The 24,221-nt window shown below is 37.0% G+C and overlaps 1 protein-coding gene and 1 pseudogene across 1 annotated transcript in view; both read left to right on the top strand.

Annotated features, from left to right (window-relative positions):
- DNAI4 (dynein axonemal intermediate chain 4) overlaps window positions 1-24,221 on the top strand; it is a 74,972-nt gene that overhangs the window by 9,778 nt on the left and 40,973 nt on the right. The window contains 4 exon segments of the mRNA XM_047788724.1: window positions 4,199-4,382; window positions 11,920-12,092; window positions 15,250-15,362; window positions 21,261-21,417. Of these exon segments, the coding sequence (XP_047644680.1) occupies window positions 4,199-4,382; window positions 11,920-12,092; window positions 15,250-15,362; window positions 21,261-21,417 (627 nt within the window).
- On the top strand, window positions 1,108-3,209 carry LOC125131996 (ferritin heavy chain-like; annotated as a pseudogene).

Consider the following 24,221-nt stretch of genomic DNA (forward strand, 5'->3'; position numbering starts at 1 on the left):
TTGTAGTTTTGGTGGGAAGGAACAGTTGCAGCAGGGTAAGTAAGTTTAGTATTGACCAGTTTAAATAATTTCATTGGGTTCTGGAGCATAAGTGCCATCCTGATTTGACTGGTACCTGGCTACAGGGTAAGTAAAATATGTAGTTTGAGCCCAGAGTGTGAGAGGCCAATAAAGAAGGAGGTTGGAGGTGTGGATTGGTTGGTTTGTGTTGGAAAATCATGCCCCTGGGGAAGGAAAGGGGCAATAAGGGAGGCAGGAAGCCAAGTCAAGATGACTCAGGCATATCGGTTTTGTCTTGAACAAGGTACATCCAGCCTATGCATATAGGGTAAGTGTTAACACATCAAGTTTACAGAAGCTAGAAAATGGTTAATAGACAGGTTCAGGCTCAAAATAAGATGACTAGAATTAATCAAGGTTTTGATTTTGCCAGCAAGTACAGTGAATTTAAAGAAGAAAAAGGGGGTTAGAGTGTAAGTAAGGAGTAACTGTAATAATTAACTATGGATTATATTAATTAACCTTAAGTTCAAGAGAGAAGAGATTACATCAGAGGGGTGGGTAAGGGAGTAAAACATGGCAGAATCAAGGTCTTCATGGTCATCGTAGAGTTGAAGGATGGTTGGAGTTGGGATTTGAGAAGCTGGAACAGTAGAAACTGATGGCTGACCTTGTTAAGGACAAGGTCAAATGCATGACCTTGGGAATAAGTAGCTGATATAGTAAAGAGGAAAACTAGAATGGTGGACTGTATTTGTTTGTTTCTTTTTTTTTACTTTCTTTTTTTTTATTACTCAAATGAATTTATCACATCTGTAGTTGTATAATGATCATAACAATCTGATTTCACAGGATTTCCATCCCACAGCCCAAGCACATCCCCCCACCCCCCAAACTGTCTCCTCCAGAGACCATAAGTTTTTCAATGTCTGTGAGTCAGCATCTGTTCTGCAAAGTTCAGTCTGTCCTTTTTTCAGATTCCACATGTCAGTGAAAGCATTTGATGTTGGTGTCTCATTGTATGGCTGACTTCGCTTAGCATGATGGTTTCTAGGTCCATCCATGTTGCTAAGAATGCCAGTATTTCGTTCTTTTTAATGGCTGAGTAATAGTCCATTGTGTATATGTACTACATCTTCTTGATCCACTCCTCTGGGTGGACTGTATTTTGTAAGGATAATAGAGCAAAAGTCAAGGGGAAAGAAAATTAAAGGCCACAGTCTTCGCAGAGAGTCTCTGCAGTTTCCTACCTCAACAGTGCTTGGATGGAACCAGCGCTCTTCCCCAACCTGGGTCATCTGCTCAGAGCCAGCCCTCCCCACCTCTTCACAGTGCCCTCGGACAGCCCCAAGGTCCCCTCCACTGCTCCTGTGCAGCTGCCACCGCCTTCCCTCAGCCACCTGCCATGACGGCCTTGTCCCTCTCTCAAGTGCACCAGAACCATTATCAGAATTCGGAGGCGGCCATTAACCACCCTATCAACCTGAGGCTCTATGCCTCCTACATCTACTTGTCCATGTCAGACTATTTTGACCATGATCATCTGGTGTGGAACTTGGCCAAATACTTTCTTCACTAGTCTCGTGAGAAGAAGGAATATGTTAAGGAACTGATTAAGCTGCAGAACCAAAGAGGTAGCCAAATCTTCCTTCAGTACATCAAGAAACCAGACCATGATGACTGGAAGAATAGACTGAATTCAATGGAATGTGTGTTAATGCTTGGAAAAAAGCGTGAATCAGTCACTACGGGAACTGCACAAACTGGCCACTCACAAAAATGACTCCCATTTGTGTGACTTCATTGAGACTCGTTACCTGAATGAGCAAGTGAAATCCATAAAAGAATTGGGTGACCGTGTAACCAATTCATGTAATCTGGCAATCTGGCATGGCAGAGTGCTCTTTGATAAGCACACCCTGGGAAACAGTGACATCGAGAGCTAAGCCTTAGGTTGGCTTCCCGTAGGCATAGGGGTGACTTCCCTGGTCACCAAAGCAGTGCACGCGTGTTTGGATTAACTTTACCTTTTCTATAAGTCACACCAAAACATCTACTTAAGTTCTTTCCTCAGCACCATTCCTTCAAATAAAGTAATTTGGTACCAAAAAAAGAGAAAAAAAAATTAGAGTTGAAGATAATGATAAAAGAGTGATTCAGCTAATAAATTGTAGATTCTGGATTAAGTAGAGAGAGAAAAGAAACCTAAAAGATTCTGACTAATTGGGAGAAAATGGAAGGATAAGGTACTTAGAGGTCCCAAGGAGGTTGAAACCAATTTGAGAAGTGATTTTTAAGAGGAAAGGTGAAAGGACAACTGTCAGATGCTACAAAGATAAGTACTGGGAAGTGTCCTTTGGATTTTACAATTTGAAGGACGAAGACTAGGTGATTTTAATGAAAGTAGTCTCTGCAATTGGAGAGGAAAGGGTGGAATTAGGATGTAGACAGTATTATTGACTAATATTTTAAGAAGTTGGACTGTGAAAGGAAGGAGAAATATTATAACTAGTGGAAAATGTAGGTAAATGAAGGATTTTTAAGTTGAAGTGATAATTGGAGCACCTTTACATGCTCAAGGGAAGAAGACAGGGAATAAGTTTTAAGAGACAGAAAATTATTGATGGAGAAGAGTCCCAAGAAAGTAATGACAGACAGGTTTCAAGGCACAGGTGGAAAAATTAGCCTTAGATAAGAAGACCAACTTTTGAACTGAATGAGGAAGAAAATAAGGATGAATTTAGATGAAATTGTAGGATATGGAAGAAGAATATAATGAAAGTAGAGAAATAATTTAATGAAATGTTTGCCTCATTGGTTTTGTTTACTTGGAAGTGTTGAAAATAAAGTCACTTAGAGACTGAGGCAGGGAGGATAGGGTATGACAAAGATAATATAAATTTGAAATTGTATGAATGGAATTATGTTGTTTATTTAAAAAATATTAATAGCACCCACAACATACTGGACACTGTCCTGGGTGCTAGTGATAGAGCAATGAACAAAACAAAGTTCTTGCCCTAAAGATTCTTACATTCTAGTAAAGGAGTGGACAACAAAGTGTCAAGTAGTAATAAATACTATGAAGAAAAATAAAATATGAAAAGTAGATTGTTGTCATTTTAAAGTATTGTATTATCTGTTATGATTTGGAAAGTAAATATATTGCTAAAAATGTTTTCTTTGGAAACACACCTCCTTTTTATAATGTAAGGGATGATCATTCTAGTTTTATAGAAATCTTCAGTACAATCAGAGCACTAGAATGAAAGAATGTTAAGGTAGGTTTTAGTCTTAAAGAATTTAAAGAATTGATCTAAAAATGAAATCGTATTTTTTCTTCTGGATACAGACATTTTGATTATAACTTCTCTTCTTATTAAAAATTATTATGTGGAGTTCCCGTCGTGGCGCAGTGGTTAACGAATCCGACTAGGAACCATGAGGTTGCGGGTTCGGTCCCTGCCCTTGCTCAGTGGGTTAACGATCCAGCGTTGCCGTGAGCTGTGGTGTAGGTTGCAGATGCGGCTTGGATCCCGCGTTGCTCTGGCTCTGGCGTAGGCCGGTGGCTACAGCTCCGATTTGACCCCCAGCCTGGGAATCTCCATATGCCATGGGAGCGGCCCAAGAAATAGCAACAACAACAACAACAAAAAAATTATTATGTAATTGTTCAGGTAGGAACATGTCATTCTTTCCCAGGTTTTATTACTCCTGCTTCAATCTGCCTACCTAACTGCACTATATACTTTTTTGTGCTTATTATGTGTCCGGCACTTCCTAACCATAATATAAAATTAATATATTTAATCCTCATAATAGCCTTTGAATTAAGGATTATTATTATCCTCATTTTACAGATAAGAAAACTGAGACCCAGAGAAACCAGTGTAGACTTTGGATCTGACTGCTTGGGTTCAAATTTCAACCCAAGTAGGAATATTTCCCCCTAAGCTTCTGATTTTATATAAAATTATGTTAATAGCAATTTCATAGAATCATTACAAGGAAAAATTGACACAGTACACGTAAATATTCTAGACCTATGCTTACTCATAATGAGGTCTCAACTAACTATTTTTCTTGTTTATTTTGTGAGATATTTCCATGTTCCTAAATGACATTCTGCTTTTTTTACTGTTGGCTAATTTTTCTTTAATTCTGGATCCTCTGTTAATATTTTCTTTCCCTGATATAGAAATGTTGGTGCACAGCCAAGGAGGTCCATTAGCTTTAATGGCCCAGGAAAAGGAGCTCAAGTAAGAGGAGGATATGTTGGTGCAAACCAAAGCAGAATGGCTCTGTCAAAAACCATGGTGATTCCATCCGACATAAGAACAACAGAAAAAATGAATATTTCCTCCACGAAGGTAGTCACCCAGGTAATAGACTTTAGAATTCTGAGTTTGTTTGAAAATGACACCATGAAGAACTTGACTGCAATGTTAAAGGTAGAAAATATGCTACTTTGAAACAATAACTTCTAAATATAGGTGTACTTCAGAGATGTTGCAGGTTCAGTTCCCATATTAAAGCAAATATTGCAATAAAGTGAGTCGCATGAATTTTTGGGTTTCCCAATGCATATAAAAATAATGTTTACACTATATGCCGTCTATTAAGTGTGCAATAACATTATGTTTAAAAAAAGCGTGTATATGACTTAATTTAAAAAACTTTATTGCTGGAGTTCCCGTTGTGGTTCAGTGGTTAACGAGTCCAACTAGAAACCATGAGGTTGCGGGTTCGATCCCTGCCCTTGCTCAGTGGGTTAACGATCCAGCGTTGCCGTGAGCTGTGGTGTAGGTTGCAGATGTGGTTTGGATCCCGCGTTCCTGTGGCTCTGGCATAGGCGGCGGCTAAAGCTCTGATTTGACCCCTAGCCTGGGAACCTCCATATGCTGTGGGAGCAGCCCAAGAAATGGCAAAAACCAAAAACAGAAACAAAACTTTATTGCTAAAAATGGCTAACCATCCTCCAAGCCTTCAGCAAGTCATAGTTATATCAAAGATGACTTATCACAGATCACCATAACAAATATAACAATAATAAAAACTTTGAAATAGTGCGAGAATTACCAAAATGTGACACAAAGACACAAAGTGAGCAAATGCTATTAAAAAAAAGGGCGTCTTTAGACTTGTTGGATGCAGGGTTGTCCCAAGCCTTCAATTTGTAAAGACCACAATATCTGTGAAGTACAATAAAATGAAATAGGCCTGTATTGATCTGTTGATTTTGCTAAAGTCTGTACCATATAGCATATCTTACAGAATAATATTGACAGTTGGCCTTATGATTCATTATTGGTAATAAGAACATTAGAGTGAAATGAAAAAAGTCTACTTCTGACCTTAAGAACTAGTTGATTATGATATTAGTTATAGCTAATCCAGCTATAAAATAGAGAGCACAGGAGTTCCCCTCGTGGCTCATTGGTTAACGAATCCAACTAGGAACCATGAGGTTGTGGGTTCAATCCCTGGCCTCGTTCAGTGAGTTAAGGATCTGGCCTTGCCATGAGCTGTGGTGTAGGTTGAAGATGCAGCTCGGATCCTGTGTTGCTGAGGCTCTGGCATAGCCAGTGGCTACAGCTTTGCTTAGACCCCTAACCTGGGAACCGCCATATGCCGTAGGAGCGGCCCTAGAAAAGGCAAAATGACAAAAAAAAAAAAAAATGGAGAGCACAGCTATCTATCATCCACTCTTTTTTGCAATGTACTCTAGAGAATATCAAGAAATGAATTATCATAGAATTGGTTATCTCATTAGAAAACTTATAATCAAGGTAGAACATACATACAGAAAAATATGTAATATACAAATTTGAATGGGCTAGGCAATGTTTTTTTAGACATGATACCAAAATATGGTCCCCCCGTGGCATATGGAAAGTTCCCAGACTAGGAGTCGAATGGGAGCTGCAGCCACCAGCCTACACCACAGTCACAGAAACATGGGATCCAAGCCATGTCTACGACCTACATTGTAGCTCACAGCAACGCCAGATCCTTAAACCACTGAGTTAGGCCAGAGATCAAACCTGTATCCTCATGGATACTAGTGGGGTTCATTACTACTGAGCCATGACAGGAACTCCTGTTGCACATATTCTTAATCCATTTATCTGTCAACGGACATTTAGTGTGTTTCCATGTCTTGTCTATTGCGAATAGTGCTGCTATGAACACATGTATCTTTTTGAACTATAGTTTTATCTGGATATATGCCCAGGAGTGGGATTGCTGGATCATATGGTAGTTCTATATTCAGTTTTCTGAGGTACTTCCACCACTGTTTTCCATAATGGTTATACCAGTTTACATTCCCACCAACAGTGTAGGAGGGTTCCCTTTTCTCCACACCCTCTCCAGCATTTGTTATTTGTAGACTTGTTAATTATGGCCATTCTGACTGGCATGAGGTAGTACCTCATTGTAACTTTGATTTGCATTTCTTTAATAATTAGTGATTTTGAGCATTTATTCATGTGCCTGTTACGGTCAACTGATTTTTGACAAGGGTACCATGACCACTTAGCAGAAAAAGGATAGTCTTCAATAAATAGTGCTGAGATGAACATGCAAAAGAATGAAGTTGGATTCTTAGCTCACACGATATAAAAAATTAATTCAACATGAATCAAAGACCTACATGTAAAAGCTAAAACTAAAAAACTCTTAGGAGGGAGTTCCCGTTGTGGCGCAGAGGAAACGAATCTGACTAGGAATCATGAGGTTGCGGATTCGATCCCTGGCCTCACTCAGTGGGTTGAGGATCCGGCACTGCGGTGAGCTGTGGTGTAGGTTGCAACTGCAGCTCAGATCTGGCGTTGCTGTGGTGGCTACAGCTCTGACTAGACCCCTAGCCTGGGAACCTCCATATGGGGCCCCAAAAAGACAAAAAACAAAAAAACAACAACAAAAAAAACCCAAAACAACTCTTGGGAAAAAACACAGGGGTAGATCTTCATGACCTTGGATTTGACAAAGGATTCTCATATGACACCAAAAATATGAACAACAACAACAAAATAGATGAATTGGACTTCACCAAAATTAAAAACACTTGTGCTTCAAAGGACGTAATCAATAAATTAAAATGTCAACGCACAGAATGGGAGAAAATATTTACAAACTATATACTGTTAAGAGATTTATATCTGGGTTATATAAAGATTTCTTACAACTCAATAGAAAAAGATAAATAACCCAATTAAAAATTAAGCAAGGTGTTTGAAAATTCATTTCTCCTAAGAAGATAAACACAAGCGGTCAAAAAGCACATAGAACGATTCTTGACATCATTAGAATCAGAGAAATGCAAATCAAAACCACACTGAGATATTTACTTCACACTGATTAGGATGGCTAGAATCAAAAAGTCAGATGACAAGTGTTGTCAAGGATATCAAGAAATCAGAATCATTGTATACTGCTTATAGTAAGGTAAAGTGGTCTTGCCACTTTGGAAAACAGTCTGGTAGTGCCTCAGAAATTCAAACATAGTGTTACCATATGATCCAGCAATCCCACCTCTAGATATATATCTAGAAAGTATCTGATAAGATTAAAATTTTATTCACGCTTAAAAAGATTCTTACAGAACTAGTAATCATAAGGAACTCCCATATCTGATTTAGTATCTATAAAATCTACAGCAATAATTATGTTTAATGCTAAAGCATTTCTAAGAAGGACTCATTTCTATCTAATATTCCTGGAAGTCTTAGCTATTTCAGTAAGGCAAGAAAAAGAAATGAAAAGTATAGGAATTGGTGGAGTTCCCATTGTGGCTCAGTGGTTAACAAACCTGACTAGTATCCATGAAGACACAGGTTCAATCCCTGGCCTAACTCAGTGGGTTAAGGATCCAGCATTGCCATAAGCTGTGGTGTAGGTTGCAGGTGTGGCTCAGATTCTACATTGCTCTTGCTGTGATGTAGGCCAGCAGCTATAGCTACAATTAAAACCCTAGCCTGGGAACCTCCATATGCCGTGGGTGTGGCCCTAAAAAAAAAAAAAAGTATAGGAATTGGAAAGGAGGAAAAAAAAACATTAAATATTTGTTGTGACACAATTGTCTACAAACAAAATTCAAAATCATCTATTAATAATTTTCAAATTGAGTTTAGCAAAGTTATTGGCTATCAAATAAAAAACAAACACAACTGTATTTTTATGTGCCAACAAAACATGTTTCAAAAATTTCATATTATTAATGATGCTATTTATAATAGCACTAAAATATATTAAGTACTAATGTATAAATATAACAAAGATGCCCATACATATATTTTAAAAACTAAATTTTTACTGGGAGACATTAAAGAAGACCCAAACAAGTGGAGAAATAGAACATGTGTATGCATTGGAAAGAGTCAATATTATAAGCATATCAATTATATCCAATTGTTTTTTTTGTGTGTCTTTTCTAGGACCGTACCCACGGCATATGGAGGTTCCCAGGCTAGGGGTCCAATCAGAGCTGTGGCCATCGGCCTACACCACAGCCACAGCAATGCCAGATCCGAGCCACATCTACGACCTACACCACAGCTCACAGCAATACCGAATCCTCAACCCCAGAGTTCCTAGTCAGATTTGTTAACCACTGAGCCATGACGGGAACTCCACAAATTTCTATTTATACATTCTTTGTAATTTCAGTCAAAATCTCAGAAGTTTTTTTTTTCAGAAACTCATCAAAGCAATTCTAAAATTTATACAAAACTGCTAAAGCTTAGGCATAGCCGAGATGCTCTTGAATAAGAACTTTGTGGAAAGACTTGCTTTCCTATATACCACATTTTTTGTAAAGTATAATATTAGTAAAAGTATAGACAGAGAGCATACAAGTGATTCAGGCACATATAAACACTTGTTTTATAATAAATATGCACTATACAGTAATGGGAAAATGACAGGATTTTCAAAAACTCCTGCTGAGACAACTGAGTATTCATATAGAATAAAAATATATTGACTCCCTTATGCTATACAAAAACCTAATTCTAGTATGTTATATAGATCAATTCTAGTATGTTATAGATCTACACGTGACAGGCAACAGATGGAAAAATATCTTCATAATTTCAGGATTGAGAATGGGTTCTTGGATGAGACATCTGAAGCATAAACCATAAAGGAAAACATGATAAATTTTACTATGCTAAGATGAAGAACTTCTTAAAAGATAATAAAAGGAAAATGAAGCCACAGAGTGAAAGAAGACAATTTCAAAATATATAACTGGGAGTTCCTGTTGTGGCGCAGTGGTTAACGAATCCGACTAGGAACCATGAGGTTTCGGGTTCAGTCCCTGCCCTTGCTCAGTGGGTTAACGATCTGGCGTTGCCGTGAGCTGTGGTGTAGGTTGCAGATGCGGCTCGGATCCAGCGTTGCTGTGGCTCTGGCGTAGGCCGGTGGCTGCAGCTCCGATTCGACCCCTAGCCTGGGAACCTCCATATGCCGCGGGAGCGGCCCAAAGAAATAGCAAAGACCAAAAAAAAAAAATCAAAATATATAACTGAAAGGATTTATGTTCAGAATATTTAGTGAACTCTATCATCAATTTAAAAAAAAAGAACGCAATACAAAAGTATGCAAAAGAACTTATATGGGGAGTTCCTATTATTGTGGCTCAGGGGTTAACAAACCGGACTAGTATTCATGAGGATGTGGGTTCAACCTCTGGCCTCGTTCAGTAGGTTAAGGACCCAGCATTGCTGTGAGCTGTGGGGTAGTTCACAGACACAGCTCAGATCTCATTTTGCTGTGGTTGTGGCATACGTCATCAGCTCCAATTCAACCTCTAGCCTGAGAACTTCCATATGCCACAGATGCCCCCCCCCCCCAAAAAAAGACTTCCATGGGACATTTTTCTCCAGAAAAGGAAGTCAGAATGGGAATAAACATATGAAAAGAAGTTCAACCTTATACAAACTGAACTTACAATGAGATACCTGTATACCTACACCCATGCTGGTTTAAATTTATAAATGTGACGGTGCTGGATGTGGATGAGAATGTAAAGTAACAGCAACTGTCCTCGTGCTGATAATCATGGACATTTTTACAGCCAACTTGGAAAATATTTTGACGTGATCTAATTTTGTTGATTGATCAATTCCTCATTTAAACATCCCCCACGGAAATGCATTCTCATATGTAACAATATACTTTTACATAAATGTTTATTGAAACAGTTTTCATGATGGCCAAAAACTGGAAACAACTCAATGTCTATTAAAAGCAAAAATGGATAAATAAAATATGATATACTAGTCCAACAGACTACAATCATCAGTAAATGAATGAACATTATATACACAACAACATGGAGAAATATAAAAACTTGAGCAAAATAGTTCAGATAATTCAGTCATATTACTATTTACATAAATTTTAAAAAGATAAAACTAAATTACATTGGCAAACATGGTAAATATTAAGTGCTAGCCAAAATCTGGAGCAACCAGAACTCTCATACATTGTTGGTAGGAACCAATTATGAAAACTTTTCAGCAGTATCTACTAAATGTGAACGTGAAAGCAATCTGTCACCCAGGAATTCCACTCAGGTATATATTTAAGATAAATTTCTATAGCATATTCACCAAAGCACATGTGCAACCATCTTCATAGTAGCACAATTTGTAATAGCCAAAATATTGGTAACTACAGAAATGTCCATGAACAGTAAAATAGATAAGTAAAATTATGATATGTTCTCACAATGGAATACTGTATAACAGTGAAAACGAACCATTTACAACTATCCTTAACAATATGAATTGCAAATATAATATTGAACAAAAGAAACCAGATACCAAGAGTACATACTACATAATTCCACTTAAATAAAGTTCAAAAACAGGCAAAACTGATCCAGGGAGTCAGGATATAGTCATTACCCTTGAGGAGAGAAGGTGACTCTCAGGTAAAGAACTTCTGAAATGCTGGTAATGTGAAACCTAGCTAAATCTGAAAGCTAGGTATGTGGGTGCCTTCTGTTTATGAAAATTCATTAAGCTGTATGTTTATATATGTATATATTTATGTATCTATATGTATATATTCAATACAAGTTATGAGACATAAATGCTATTGTTTAGGAATGTATGCTTCATAAAACTGTCAAAAAAAACAGAAAATGATTACTGAAAACAAGTTCATGATATTCACTAGGGAGGTGGGAGGGGCTGTAACCCAGGAGGGGCAAAGCCTCCTGGAAGGTCTATCGATGTTCCATTTTTTTTCTTTAGTTGTGATTATAAGAAAATTGGCTTTATATTATTTAACTATATGGTTATATTTTAACTATATTTCTATATGTGTTAAATTTCATAATTGAAAATATTAAAAATTAGCCAAAAATTAAGCCAACAATGTGTAATGACTTGGGCAATGTTTATTAATAAGATGTTTTTTTCTTTTTCTTTTTATGGTTGTATCTGTGGCATATGGAAATTTCCCAGGCTATGGGTTGAATCAGAGCTGCAGCTGTAGTCATATGTCACAGCCAAGGCAAAGCCAGATCCAAACCACATCTGTGACCTGCGTCACAGTTTGCAGCAATGCTGGATCCTTAACCCACTGAGCAAGGCCAGGGATCGAACATGCAACCTCATGGTTCCTAGTCAGATTCGTTAACCACTGAGCCGTAACGGGAATTCTGAAAAAAAATTTTTTAAACCTTATACAGAGGTTCAAGGTAAATATACCAAAATATTAACAATCAGAGTGAATTGTCTTATTTAATTTTCACAAAATTAATATATATTACTTTTATATAGGTAAAACATGAAAACTTTTGCTTATCTTTTTTCTACTATTTTTATTTCTATTTTCTAGGACCTATTATTCAGAAACTCACTCTTTTTTACTTATTTTATTTTAAATAATCTTTTTCTACAGGTGATTGATATACATGGAGTTGACGTTACTCCCAGACCTCTTTACCATCCAGATCCACATACTGGTGGTACAGCAAAGCCAAATAAACTATTTACGTCACAAGAAGGATCGCATACATCAGAATTTGTAGCTTCCTATAGCCTTTATCAGAATACGTTAGGGCAGTTTACAAGGTAGAGTATATATACTATTCTACAGTTATTTTTTATATCTTACGTATTTTCATTTAAGTTGCACCTGTGTACATGGGTGGCTCTTGTTCCCAGTCTCCCAGCTCAGCTCCTAGTGTGCCACCTCTGTATTCCTCTCATGTTTTAACTAGGTGTAGAGCTTGCATGTCTTAAAGAATTCCCCTACACTTAACCAAAACATTTATGAAAAAAATATATAGATTTTTACTCAGGATTTTCCTGAGGAACCAAAAGATGGGGCCTGGTATCACAGACATATTTCTCCAGTTTTTTTTTGTTTGTTTGTTTTTGGTTTTTTTTTTTTTTTTCAGCTTCTTTTATGCTGCAATTTGGGGGAAGGAATGGATTTCTTTTTTCCCTCCTTATTCTTTCATACAGATCATTGTGCTCCTGGGGTTTGATTTTGCTTTTGTTTTATGACTTTTTTTGTAAAAACTTCTTCATTTGTTGCATAAATACTTATATAATTGAATTTTTTTTAGTGCTTGCAGCAGAGGAGTTCAGTCTTTGCAATAACAAAACAGTACTCCTAAAACAGTCTAAAGATTTTGGGGAAATACTTGAGGGTGTAACTTTATTTTTTAATTTTTTTTTTGTCTTTTGACTTTTTAGGGCCGTACCCATGGCATATGGAGGTTCCCAGGCTAGGGGTCTAATTGGAGCTGTAGCCGCTGCTGCATCTTCAACCTACACCATAGCTCATGGCATCACCGGATCCTCAACCCACTGAGTGAGGCCTGCAATCTCATGGTTCCTAGTCAGATTCGTTTCTGCTGCAGCCACAACGGGAACTCCTATTTTTTAATTTTTAAAAGATTTTTATCTTTTCTATTATAGTTGATTTATAATGTTCTGTCAATTTCTGCTGTGCAGCAAAGTGACCCAGTTTTAAATATATATATTTATATATATATATAGCACACACACACATATTCGTTTTCTCAAATTATCTTCCATCATGTTCCATCACAAGTGACTAGATGTAGTTCCCTGTGTGATACAGCAGGGTCTCATTGTTTATCCACTCCAAATGCAATAGTTTGCATCTACTAATCCCAAACTCCCAGTCCATCCCACTCCTTCCCCCTCCCCCTTGACAACCCCAAGTCTGTTCTCCAAGTCCATGAGTTTCTTTTCTGTGAAAAGGTTCATTTGTGCCTTATGTCAGATTCCAGATATAAGTGATATCATATGGTATTTGTCTTTCTCTTTCTGACTTACTTCACTTAGTATGAGAGTTTCTAGTTCCATCCATGTTGCTGCAAATGGCATTATTTTGTTCTTTTTTTATGGATGAGTAGTTTGTGTAACTTTAAAACTGACAAATTAAAAGTTCCAGATGTTAACTAAACAGAAAATTTTATTTTATTTTATTTTATTTGTCTTTTTTTTAGGGCTGCACCCATGGCATATAGAAGTTCCCAGGCTAGGGACTGAATCAGAACTGCATCTGCAACCTACACCACAGCTCACTGCAATGCCAGGTCCTTAACCCACTGAATGAGGCCAGGGGTCGAAACTATGTCCTCGTGGATGCTAGTTGGGTTCTTTATCTCTGAGCCACAATGGGAACTCCTAAACACAAAATTTTAGGAAAAAAAATATGGTGCTCTAGAATCTGCCTCCAAATTGGCATACAGAAGCCATGGGGGTTCTCTGCAAAACAAAGGATATTCCAGTAAACCAAACCCAACCTTTTGGAGGGCAGTTAGAATTATAAATAGGAAAAAAAATATGTAATATCATGGAGTAATGCTAAATTCATATGTTTAAGGAAATTATTTTTTGATTCCTCAATGTATTGATTTCCCACCAAGTATATAGATTTTATTTTAAATTAAATCTTGGGGAGTTCCCGTCGTGGCGCAGTGGTTAACGAATCCGACTAGGAACCATGAGGTTGCGGGTTCGGTCCCTGCCCTTGCTCAGTGGGTTGGCGATCCGGCGTTGCCAGTGAGCTGTGGTGTAGGTTGCAGACGCGGCTCGGATCCCGCATTGCTGTGGCTCTGGCGTAGGCCGGTGGCTGCAGCTCCGATCAGACCCCTAGCCTGGGAACCTCCATATGCCTCGGGAGCAGCCCAAGAAATAAAAACAACAACAACAACAACAACAAGACAAAAAAAAAATCTTGGGAATTCCCTGGTGGCTGAGCTGGTTAAGGATCTGGCATTATCACTGCTGTGGCTCAGGTCACTGCTGTGGTGTAGGTTTGATCCCTGGCTTCAGGAATTTCCACATGCTGTGGATGCAACCAGAAAAAAATAAATTAAATCTTGGGAGGAACTTTATCAGAATAAATTCATTTGAGATGAGGTTTAAATGATGAGCATAAACCTGGTGAAAAATGAAAGGGAGAGTGTTCCAGACTGAGGCCCTCAGTAAGAGAGCTATAAGACTAAGGAACTTAAAAAAAAGGGAAGGGAATAGTAATAATAGTAAAAATAAGATGGACAGTCTGGGTAGGTAGACTATATTTTGGATTTTTATCCTAAACATACTATTGGGAATCCATTGAAGGACTTCAGGTATAGGTTTGGCGTGTCTTCTCTCTAAAATATATTTAAAATAACTTTTTGGAGTTCTCTTGTGGTGCAGTGGGTTAAGGATCTGGCATTGTCACCTGCAGCAGCTTTGGTGGCTGCTGTGGCATGTGTTCCATCCTTGGCTCAGGAATTTCCACATGCCTCAAGTGTGGCCAAAGGAACCCCAAAACAAAAACAAAATTCTTTTTTTTTAATTTTTAATATTTTTGTCTTTTTAAGGCCGCACCCATTGTGTATGGAGGTTCCCAGGCTAGCTCTAATTAGAGCTGTAGCCGTGGGCCTACACCAAAGCCACAGCAATACCAGATCCGAGCCGTGTCTTTGACCTACTGAGCAAGGCCACGGATTGGACCCATGACCTGATGGTTCCTAGTCGGATTTGTTTCCACTGCGCCATGACGGGAACTCCCAAAACTCTTTTCCTAAAGAGCCTTAAAAATCATCTCGATATTTAAAGAACTAATTTATTTTTATTCACTTTGCTCATATGATTATAGCATATTTGATTTATCAATCTAATAATGTTTTCATTTATACATTCAATTGCCCATAAAAACATCTAAATTTATGAATAATGTTGTTATTCATTATTAAAGGTCAGTCTTAGGAAGCAGCACAGTTTCTAAGTCAAGTGTATCTATTACTGAATCCATGGCAGAAGACTTAGAAGAACCATCCTATAAACGGGAAAGATTGACTAGTTTTACAGGTAATGAAAATACAATTGTTTATTTCAGTAACAATTCATTATTTTTTTAGCAAATATACTCATTATTTTCTGGGTGCTTGAGATAGAAGAACTATGATAATCATTTCCAAATGCTGGTGCTCTAGCTACATGAGAATTATCAGGGTAATGTTTATATATTTTAAAAAATTCTCAGAGTTCCCATTGTGTCTCAGCAGTAATGAACCCAACTAGTATCCATGAGGATGTGGGTTCCATCCCTGGCCTCGCTTAGTGGGTTAAGAATCCGGCGTTGCTGTGAGCGGTGGTGTAGGTCGCAGACTTAGCTCAGATCCTGTATTGCTGTGTCTGTTTCATAGGGTAGCAGCTGCAGCTCCAATTCAGTCCCTAGCCTGGGAACTTCTATATGCCTCAGGTGCGGCCCTAAAAAAAAAAAAGGAAAAAAAAAAATTCTCAAGTGCCTCCCTTGCACCATCAGCCTCAGGAATCACAGACTCTGTCTTAAAAGAGCTCAGCTTCTAACTTGGGAGAAAGATAATTCCAATACACTATAATCAGTTCCATAAAAAGACATACACAGAATGTGATGGGAGCATTTAGAAAGAAAAGAGTGGCTACTTTGAGGTGGTAGGGGAAAAAAAGAATTTTCATAGGGAATATTATTGACTTCTGAATGGGGTTTTTAATGATGATTAGTAATTTGTCATGCGAACAAACAGAAGAAGCCCATTCCAGGCAGAGCATAAAATGTGAGGTAATACGAAGGATTTTGCAAGTGAAGATAAAAGAATGAGCAAATAACGGTCAATCAAAAGTGCTAGAGGAAGTGGGTATTTACTTGCGGGTCACTTGCGTTGGAGTACAGTAAGAATGTATTTTCCTCTAAGCCAATAATGAAGGATTAGTGAAAATATTAATAAGGTTGGAAAAGGGCTTGATGAACTTTTCTTTTTGGTGCTAGCATATGTAACAGCATGCTTTTGACAAGTAACAGAATACCCAGCTATCATTAGCTTGAACAAATAAAGACATTTTTCCCACATTAAAAGAAGATACAGGTAGATATCTTTGGGTTTTCTTTTATGTCTTAATTGTATAAGACTCTGGATTGGCAGCTCTGCTATTCTCTTAAGCCTTTTCTTCTTGTTTTTTGCCTCCTGGTCTCAAAATACCTGCCCCAGCTCTGGGTATTATATCCACATTAAAGACAGAAAGAAGGAGAAAGACGCTAGCACCAGTCACGTTTCCATCCTTATCAAGAAAGTAAAAGCGTTCTCAGAAGCTTTCCTTTTTCCTGTGTATTTCTGCTTTTGTCTCACTTTCTGGAACTGGCTTCAGTAGAGGCTTGGAAAGTCAAATACTTGGTTTCCCAGCCTCCATTCAAGGAAAGAGGCAAAGGAAGGGAGAAAGGCTTCGCAGTGAAAACAGACAATTAGCAATGTCTGTGGTAGGAAGAAGCCCATCCTCTCAGAGGAAGACAAAGGGGATTGAATTGCCACAACCTCCCCCAACAGTCTCTACATAATATCCTTGCCACTCTCCAGTTTGTTTTTCCAAGCTATATGCAGAATCATCTTTTTAAGAACACAATCTAATTCACAATTCTCCCTGCTTAAAAACCCTTCAATGGATTTGCATTGCTCTGAAAGACAAAAATCTTGGTGTAACAGTTTGCCTTTAGGCCTTCCTCCACTTGTCTACCTCACAAACAAACATTAAACAAACCAAAAAACCTACAAATGAAAGTAACAAAACATCTCCTCCAGAACCCTTGAAGAATACCCCAAGATGTTTATATTATCTTGGCCAAGTGCTAGTGAATTAAAACTGCAAAGTCAGTCTCTAAAGTGAATCGTGGGAGTTCCTGTTGTGGCTCAGTGGTTAACGAATCTGACTAGGAACCATGAGGTTGCTGGTTCCATCTCTGGCCTTGCTCAGTAGGTTAAGGGGCTTGGATCTGGCATCACTGTGGCTGTGGTACAGGCCAGTGGCTGCAGCTCCAATTAGACCCCTAGCCTGGGAACCTCCATATGACGTGGGAGCGGCTCTAAAAAGGACAAAAGACAAAAAAAAAAAGTAAAGTGAATCATGCCTAAACAATGCTACTTCTACCACCAGGCAGCTCTTTTAGATGAGCATTTCTCAATTTCAAATGCACATTAACATCATCTGGTATATCTCTTAAAATTTCCCACACTCAAGTCTTATTCCAGGCCAGTCTTTTTTTGGAATATCTGGCAGTGGGGGGTTAGGCATAAATAGTGACATGCCCATACTATAAAACTACCTCCTCTAAGGCAGGGAAGGTCCTGATTTATAGTTATTTGCCAATTTCCATGGTATAAATACTTTCACCCCCAGCAGATTTCAAGCTACCAACATGACATTTCTGAATGAGAAGTTCTGAAGACATGCTTAGTTATTAGAACATTGTTATTAAATATTTTTAACATACAGATACAATAGATATAAATAACCAAGAGTTTAGATAAAAGTAAAATTTAGTAACATAGGAAGTAATGAGTCTTGAGGGGTTATTATCTTTGTTTTTAATATGATTTATTTAATTGTAAGTTTACCTAATTTAATTTTAAATAATGATTGCATTTAACAATTAGCTCACAAAAATTCCCGATGATTTAATAATTGCCCCTTGCTAGCTGGTGCAGGCCTGGTATAACATACTTCTTAAAAATTTCCCACTAAGATGTAACACCTTTCTAAATTAATAATAAAAATATTGATGCCTAGATCACATGTTTAAAATTCTGATTTAAGTATTGTGGAATGAATCCCAAACATCAAGATATTTAAAAGCTTTCCATATGATTAGAAATGTGAAGTGGATTTTTTAGGATGGTGAAACTACTCTCTATTTATTATACCACAGTGGTAGACACATGACGTTATGCTTTTATTAAAACCCATAGAATCTTACAGCACAAAAAGAAAACTGTAATACACATTTTTTAACCAAGCACAATTAAGAGATTAGAGGACCCTTGAATGGAATACAGACTGCAACAGAAGAATTTAACTGCTTTACAAATGTATGACATAACCCCACTGAAAGAATGGGAGGCTTAAGTAGGGGCCAAAGAAGGCTTCATAGATTGCGGGATATTGGGGTCTCAGAAGGTAACCAAATAATGCCTTTTCTCCATACAGTTCTGAGTTAAGTGAAAAATATAATAGAGGTAGATATGCTATATCGGAGCCAAATATTACACTATGAATAAAGGCCTCCTATAAAACTCCAAAATTTGGAGTTCCCTGCAGCAGAAACGAATCCGAGTGGGAACCATGAGGTTGAGGGTTCAACTCTTGGCCTCGCTCAGTGTATTAAGGATCTGGCATTGCCATGGGCTGTGGTATAGGTTGCAGACGCGGCTCAGATCTGATGTTGCTGTGGTGCAGGTCAGCAGCTGTAGCTCTGATTGGACCCCTAACCTGGGAACCTCCATATGCCACGAGTGCGGCCCTAAAAAGCAAAAAAAAAAAAAAACCACCTCCCGAATTTGACAGACTTACCCACCCATTCAGTAAAGGGTCTAGACCTCTTGAGAGGTATCACCAGTAAATGTGTGGAGAGGAGCCAAGATTGTCATACTAGAGCTTCCTCCTTCTGGAAGAACCATCAGGAGTGGATACATGTCTCTCCATCGCGGACAGTAAATAAGAGCAGACATGGCAGATTGATAACATTTGTGATGTTGTTCCAGGTGGAGAGTGATATGTAGTCAAGATCTGGTTTAAAGCTATTTAGAGTTAGGGGACCTGATCCACGAAATAGCCAGATTCTATAGGTATATGGTGAACTTTGGGGGCAGTTTCTCCATATATAACAAATTCAGTCAACATTCAGGCAATCATTGATACAGGGATCCAGGCAAAAATCCCTTTTGCCATCATAGGGCATTTTGTTGATGAATGGTAGTCCCTCTGCCATTAGAAAAAGATTAACTAGACCATTACTCTCCCCAACCATAGTGGGTAACTAAGATGCTACTCCAATAGGTTCTATCTAACATAACATCATTTGTTTTTATAATTAGCATAATGCTACTTTGAGGTATATATATCTAAATCACAGATGAAGATCTAGTGGTCTTAAAGAAAGAACGTTTAGAGTATCAAGAGCCTAAATTTCTAATCTCAAAACTGTCGGTATTCCTGTGTGACTTTATTTATTTATTTATTTAGGGCCGCACCCATGGCATATGGAAGTTCCTAGACTAGGGGTTGAATTGGAGCTACAGCTGCCAGTTTACACCACAGCCACGGCAACGCCAGATCCTTAACCTTCTGAGGGAGGTCAGAGATCACACTCACATCCTCATGGATCTCAGACGGGTTTGTTAACCACTGAACCACGAAGGGAACTTCCTGTGTGACTTTAAACTTCTCTTTTATCCCCTCTGTTTGTCATTTACTTTATTGTTAAACAGTTTGGACTAGCTATATCTCCAGTTGTGTACATGTGGGTAATTCATTTACTTTTTCACTTTGTCCTATATCTACCATAGTTGAATTTACTTATATAAATTATCACTTCCTCATATTTTAAATTCATTGCATAAATAATAAAAATTAAAGAATATTTTAAAAAGATCATCTAGTCTATAAAAGATTGGCAATTAAAATTTTTGTTTTTCTAGCTTTTCTGTAGGAATATTTTAATTGTTATAAACATATTGTGGGTTTTGTCCTGGATTGTTCTATCACTTAATATTTTATCACAGACATTTTCAGAAATTTTTATCATATTCAATTACTGTTTAATATTTATGGATGAATAATTTATAATTTATTAGCTATTGCAAATGTTGCTGATTGGTTTGTAGAATTAATGCCTTGTATATATTTTTAGGTTATAAGGTAGGTGTTTTCTTCAAGCTCTGGACATTCTTAAGAGGAGACTGAGAATCTCTGGAAAGAGTATATCTTAAGTCTCGTTTTCCTAAAGCTATTCAAACTTTATGCATCTCAAATCCTCATGGATCCCTGCTTCACATCCTGTTTTTAATAGAAAACCTTGACCTCTGACCTATATACCTTGTCATGGCTCTATTACTACACAACCAAGTTCAAACTCCTTCAGCCCTGAAACTCCATCCTTGATGAAATTTTTCTAGATCCTTGAAATTCTGACTAGACTACCAGCTCGAGGCTAACCCTTTTCAATATGTTTTTTGCATGGATATTGAGCCTATTTTACCCCTGTATTTAACCACAATTTTTATTGGAGAGTCTTTTTAGCTCTTGGGAAAGACGATTGGAGGTGGTCTGTAATCTGAATCAAAAGAGAGGTAGTTCCCTGGTAGCCTGGTGGGTTAAGGATCCGGCATTGTCACTGCTGTGGCTGGGGCTGCTGTAGTGGTGAGGTTTCATCCCTGGCCCAGGAACTTCTTTGGAACTTCTGTGCATGCCACATGGGCACAGCCAAAAAAACCCAGACAAACAAACAAATAAACAAAATCAACCAATCAAAAGATAGCTGATAAGAAAAAACAAAGTAAAAGGTTATTTTCATTATAGACTAGAAATTAACTTCAGGGCTCAGAGAAGGGTTGGATGTTACACACAAAATACGCTTGCTCGTATTCCTAAGTAGTATCAACAGTTTGCTCACCCCAGTCTCTCTGTTAATATTATGGGATAGGTTTGATGGGATGCTCTTGGAATTATGACTACACATTTGAGACTGGTGTAGGCTTGATATATCATCAACAGAGACTGTTTATGGGCCATAGGATCCAGTTTGGCTTCAGAAGAATTAAATAGACTACATCTCACAACATGGCCTATTAATTGACAATATAAAGTCATCTGCAATGTATGACTCATCATGATATTTTGGTTAAATGAAAAGTAAAAATAGCAATTAGTAAATGGTTTTTATTAAGTCATGTATTACAGATTTACGAGTTATGAGGGCAACACCTGGAAAAATTGTAACAAAAGAAGATCTGGATAAGACTATAGAGATAATACTCACAGAGACGGAAACAATGAGCTTTTTAAACTTACCAACAGTTATGGTTTCTGTAGAATCTGAAGAAGCTGAGAAAGTAAGGTATGTACGGTTCAATTGCTTACATTGCTTTTGTAATTTAAATGCTAAATCAGAGATTCTTGTCTTGTTTCTTTCTTAGGGGATTTCTAGTGATGTATGTGCTTGGTGAAATTATAACTTCATATTTAAACATTTTGTCCCATCAAATTACATGTAAAACATTTATGTTGTGTATTTTTTCTAGAGGAGGAATTCATAGCTTTACTATATTCTTTAAAAAGTAGATGAGCTACTAAGTCAAATAATTAAAGAACTAAAGGAAGCTTCCAAGTTTCAATATAGGTTTTAATGATTTTTTTTCTTTTATGCATGTATACATTTTTCTCAATTTAAAAAGAAACGACTGCCATTTTTACATTCAAAACTTAAGAAGAGGAATTCTCAGTTGGTTAAGGATCGGGTGTTGTCACTGCTGTGGCTCTGGTTACAGCTGTGGTTCAGGTTCAATTCCTGGTCTGGGAACTTCTGCATGCCTTGGGCACGACAAGAAACAAAACAAAACAAAATAAAACAAACAAACAAAAAAACCTAAGAAGAAAAAATATGTCACAGAGAAATAACTGAATTTATTTACCATGTGAGAGTAGATTTTTCTATTTCTCTTTATTAATAAATATCAAATGGATCATTAGTTTTTGCATCATGTATTTTGAAGCTCTGTTGTTAGTCACATACACATTGAGAATTGTTATGTCTTTTTGGAGAATTGACCTCTTTATTATTATATAATATCCCTCTTATTAAATCATCTCTGATAATTTCCCTTGCTCTGAAATCTTCTGTATCTGAAATTAACATAGGCATATACATAGATTATTAATAGTTATTCAGATTATTAATCTTCAAGTATAATTTGAATGTGGTTCCTAGTACTAAATAACTCTTTACAAAAATAATTCTTATGGTATTATTTTTACCCAAATATAAAATACTGTAAAATCATTTGGACTATAAAATGCAGTGCTGTTAGATTTTAAATAGCATGTTTTTTAAAGTTCTTGAGACATAAGGGAAATCTCCTAGGACTGACAAAAGGAAAAGGAAAAAGATAACAAAGGGAGAGATAAGTGATCTGGAATCAGAGAGGGGAGATGCTAGAAGCAAATGCTAATATTAGCACATAGATCTAGAGTTCACCAGTTAAGTCTTAGGTTCCCTACAAGTTGAGAGAGCTGAAGGAGAGAGTCTTTATATTAAACCAAGGCTCTTAAAAGGATCTGTTATCTCAAGTGGTGCCAGGTCAGTAGAGTCTCTTAACTTCTATCAAAAGCAGATACAGTCTTCTCTGGAGGAAAGCACATCCCATTTAGACTCTTAAGATTCACTCAGTTTGAGTTTAGAAAAAAATACACCAAACTAATAAAGAAATGGGTCATTATGAGTGTGAATTTTATTTATTTTTTATTTATTATAGTTGATTTATATTGTTCTGTCAATTTCTGCTGTACAGCAAAGTAACCCAGTCATACATACACACACATTATCCTCCATCTTTTCTTCACATTACCCTTCATCCTTCATCATGGTCTATCACTAGTGGCTAGATATAGTTCCCCGTGCTGTAGAGCAGGATCTATGAGTGCAAATTTTAAAAAGTAACAATCCTAGATCTATGTATGATAATGACATTATCAAATGTAGAGTACCAAATATATGTGAAATATTTAAGTAAAAAAGTTTAAAATAGCATTAACACTAAGAAACTGTCAAAATGATGACTCATAATTGAAAAAACATCAAAAAGAACTTTAAAGTATAAACACAAATTGTTAAAATAAAAAAGTAAATATTGATTTAACCTTTCATTTTAAAAATAAGCATTTAAAATTTAAACAAGACATAATTGAACAAACATTTAATAAATCTGAACATAGATCTATATAAATTACACAAAGTAAAGCTTGGAGAGAAAAATGGGATACAAAGTACTGAAGAGAAATTAAATAGATATTGATAACAGAATAAAGATCTAACATACACCTCATCAGCTTTGAAAGGGCAGAATAGAAAGAATGGAAGAGAGGTACTATCAAAGAGAGTGGGTAAGTATTTCCCCAGACTATTGAAAATCAACATTCCACAGACATTTATTGGGAATAAGTAACAAGATATCCACACATACATACACACACACACACACACACACACAAACACACACACACACACACAAATGGACTTGGTGCATTGCACTCATGCCCCAGAATACCAAATATTAAAAGAAGATTTTCAAAACAGAAAGAAGAAAAAAAAAGAACATATCATCTACAGAGAAACAAACCAATAGCATTATTAGGGATAAAGAGTGTCACTTCATAATAATAGAAGATATAATAATTCTAAACTTGAATACTCCTAATAAAATGACCTTCTAGCAATATATGAAGCAAAAATTAGAAACTTGATAAGAATCCTATTCAAGCGGGAGATATAAACATGGTGCTCTTAATTTTCGATAGGTTAATTGGATAAAAAATTAGTATAGTTATAGAAAATTTGAACCAAAAACATTTTAATGGTCATATATAGAACTCTGAATTCAACTATTAGAGAATACACACTCTTTTCAAGCACACATAGAACATTTATAAAAATCATCTATGTACAAGGCCAAGTGTGAAGCAAGTTTTCAAAAATCTCAGGGAGTTCCTATTGTGGCTCGGTGTGTTACAAACCTGACAAATATCCATGAGGATGTGAGTTTGATCCCTAGCCTCACTCAGTGGGTTAAGCCGCCAGCATTGTTGCATGCTGTGGCATAGGTCACAGATGCATCTCGGATTTGGCATTTCTGTGGCTGTTTTGTA

The sequence above is a fragment of the Phacochoerus africanus genome, chromosome 8 (genome assembly GCF_016906955.1).
Source record: "Phacochoerus africanus isolate WHEZ1 chromosome 8, ROS_Pafr_v1, whole genome shotgun sequence".
Taxonomy (NCBI): domain Eukaryota; kingdom Metazoa; phylum Chordata; class Mammalia; order Artiodactyla; family Suidae; genus Phacochoerus; species Phacochoerus africanus.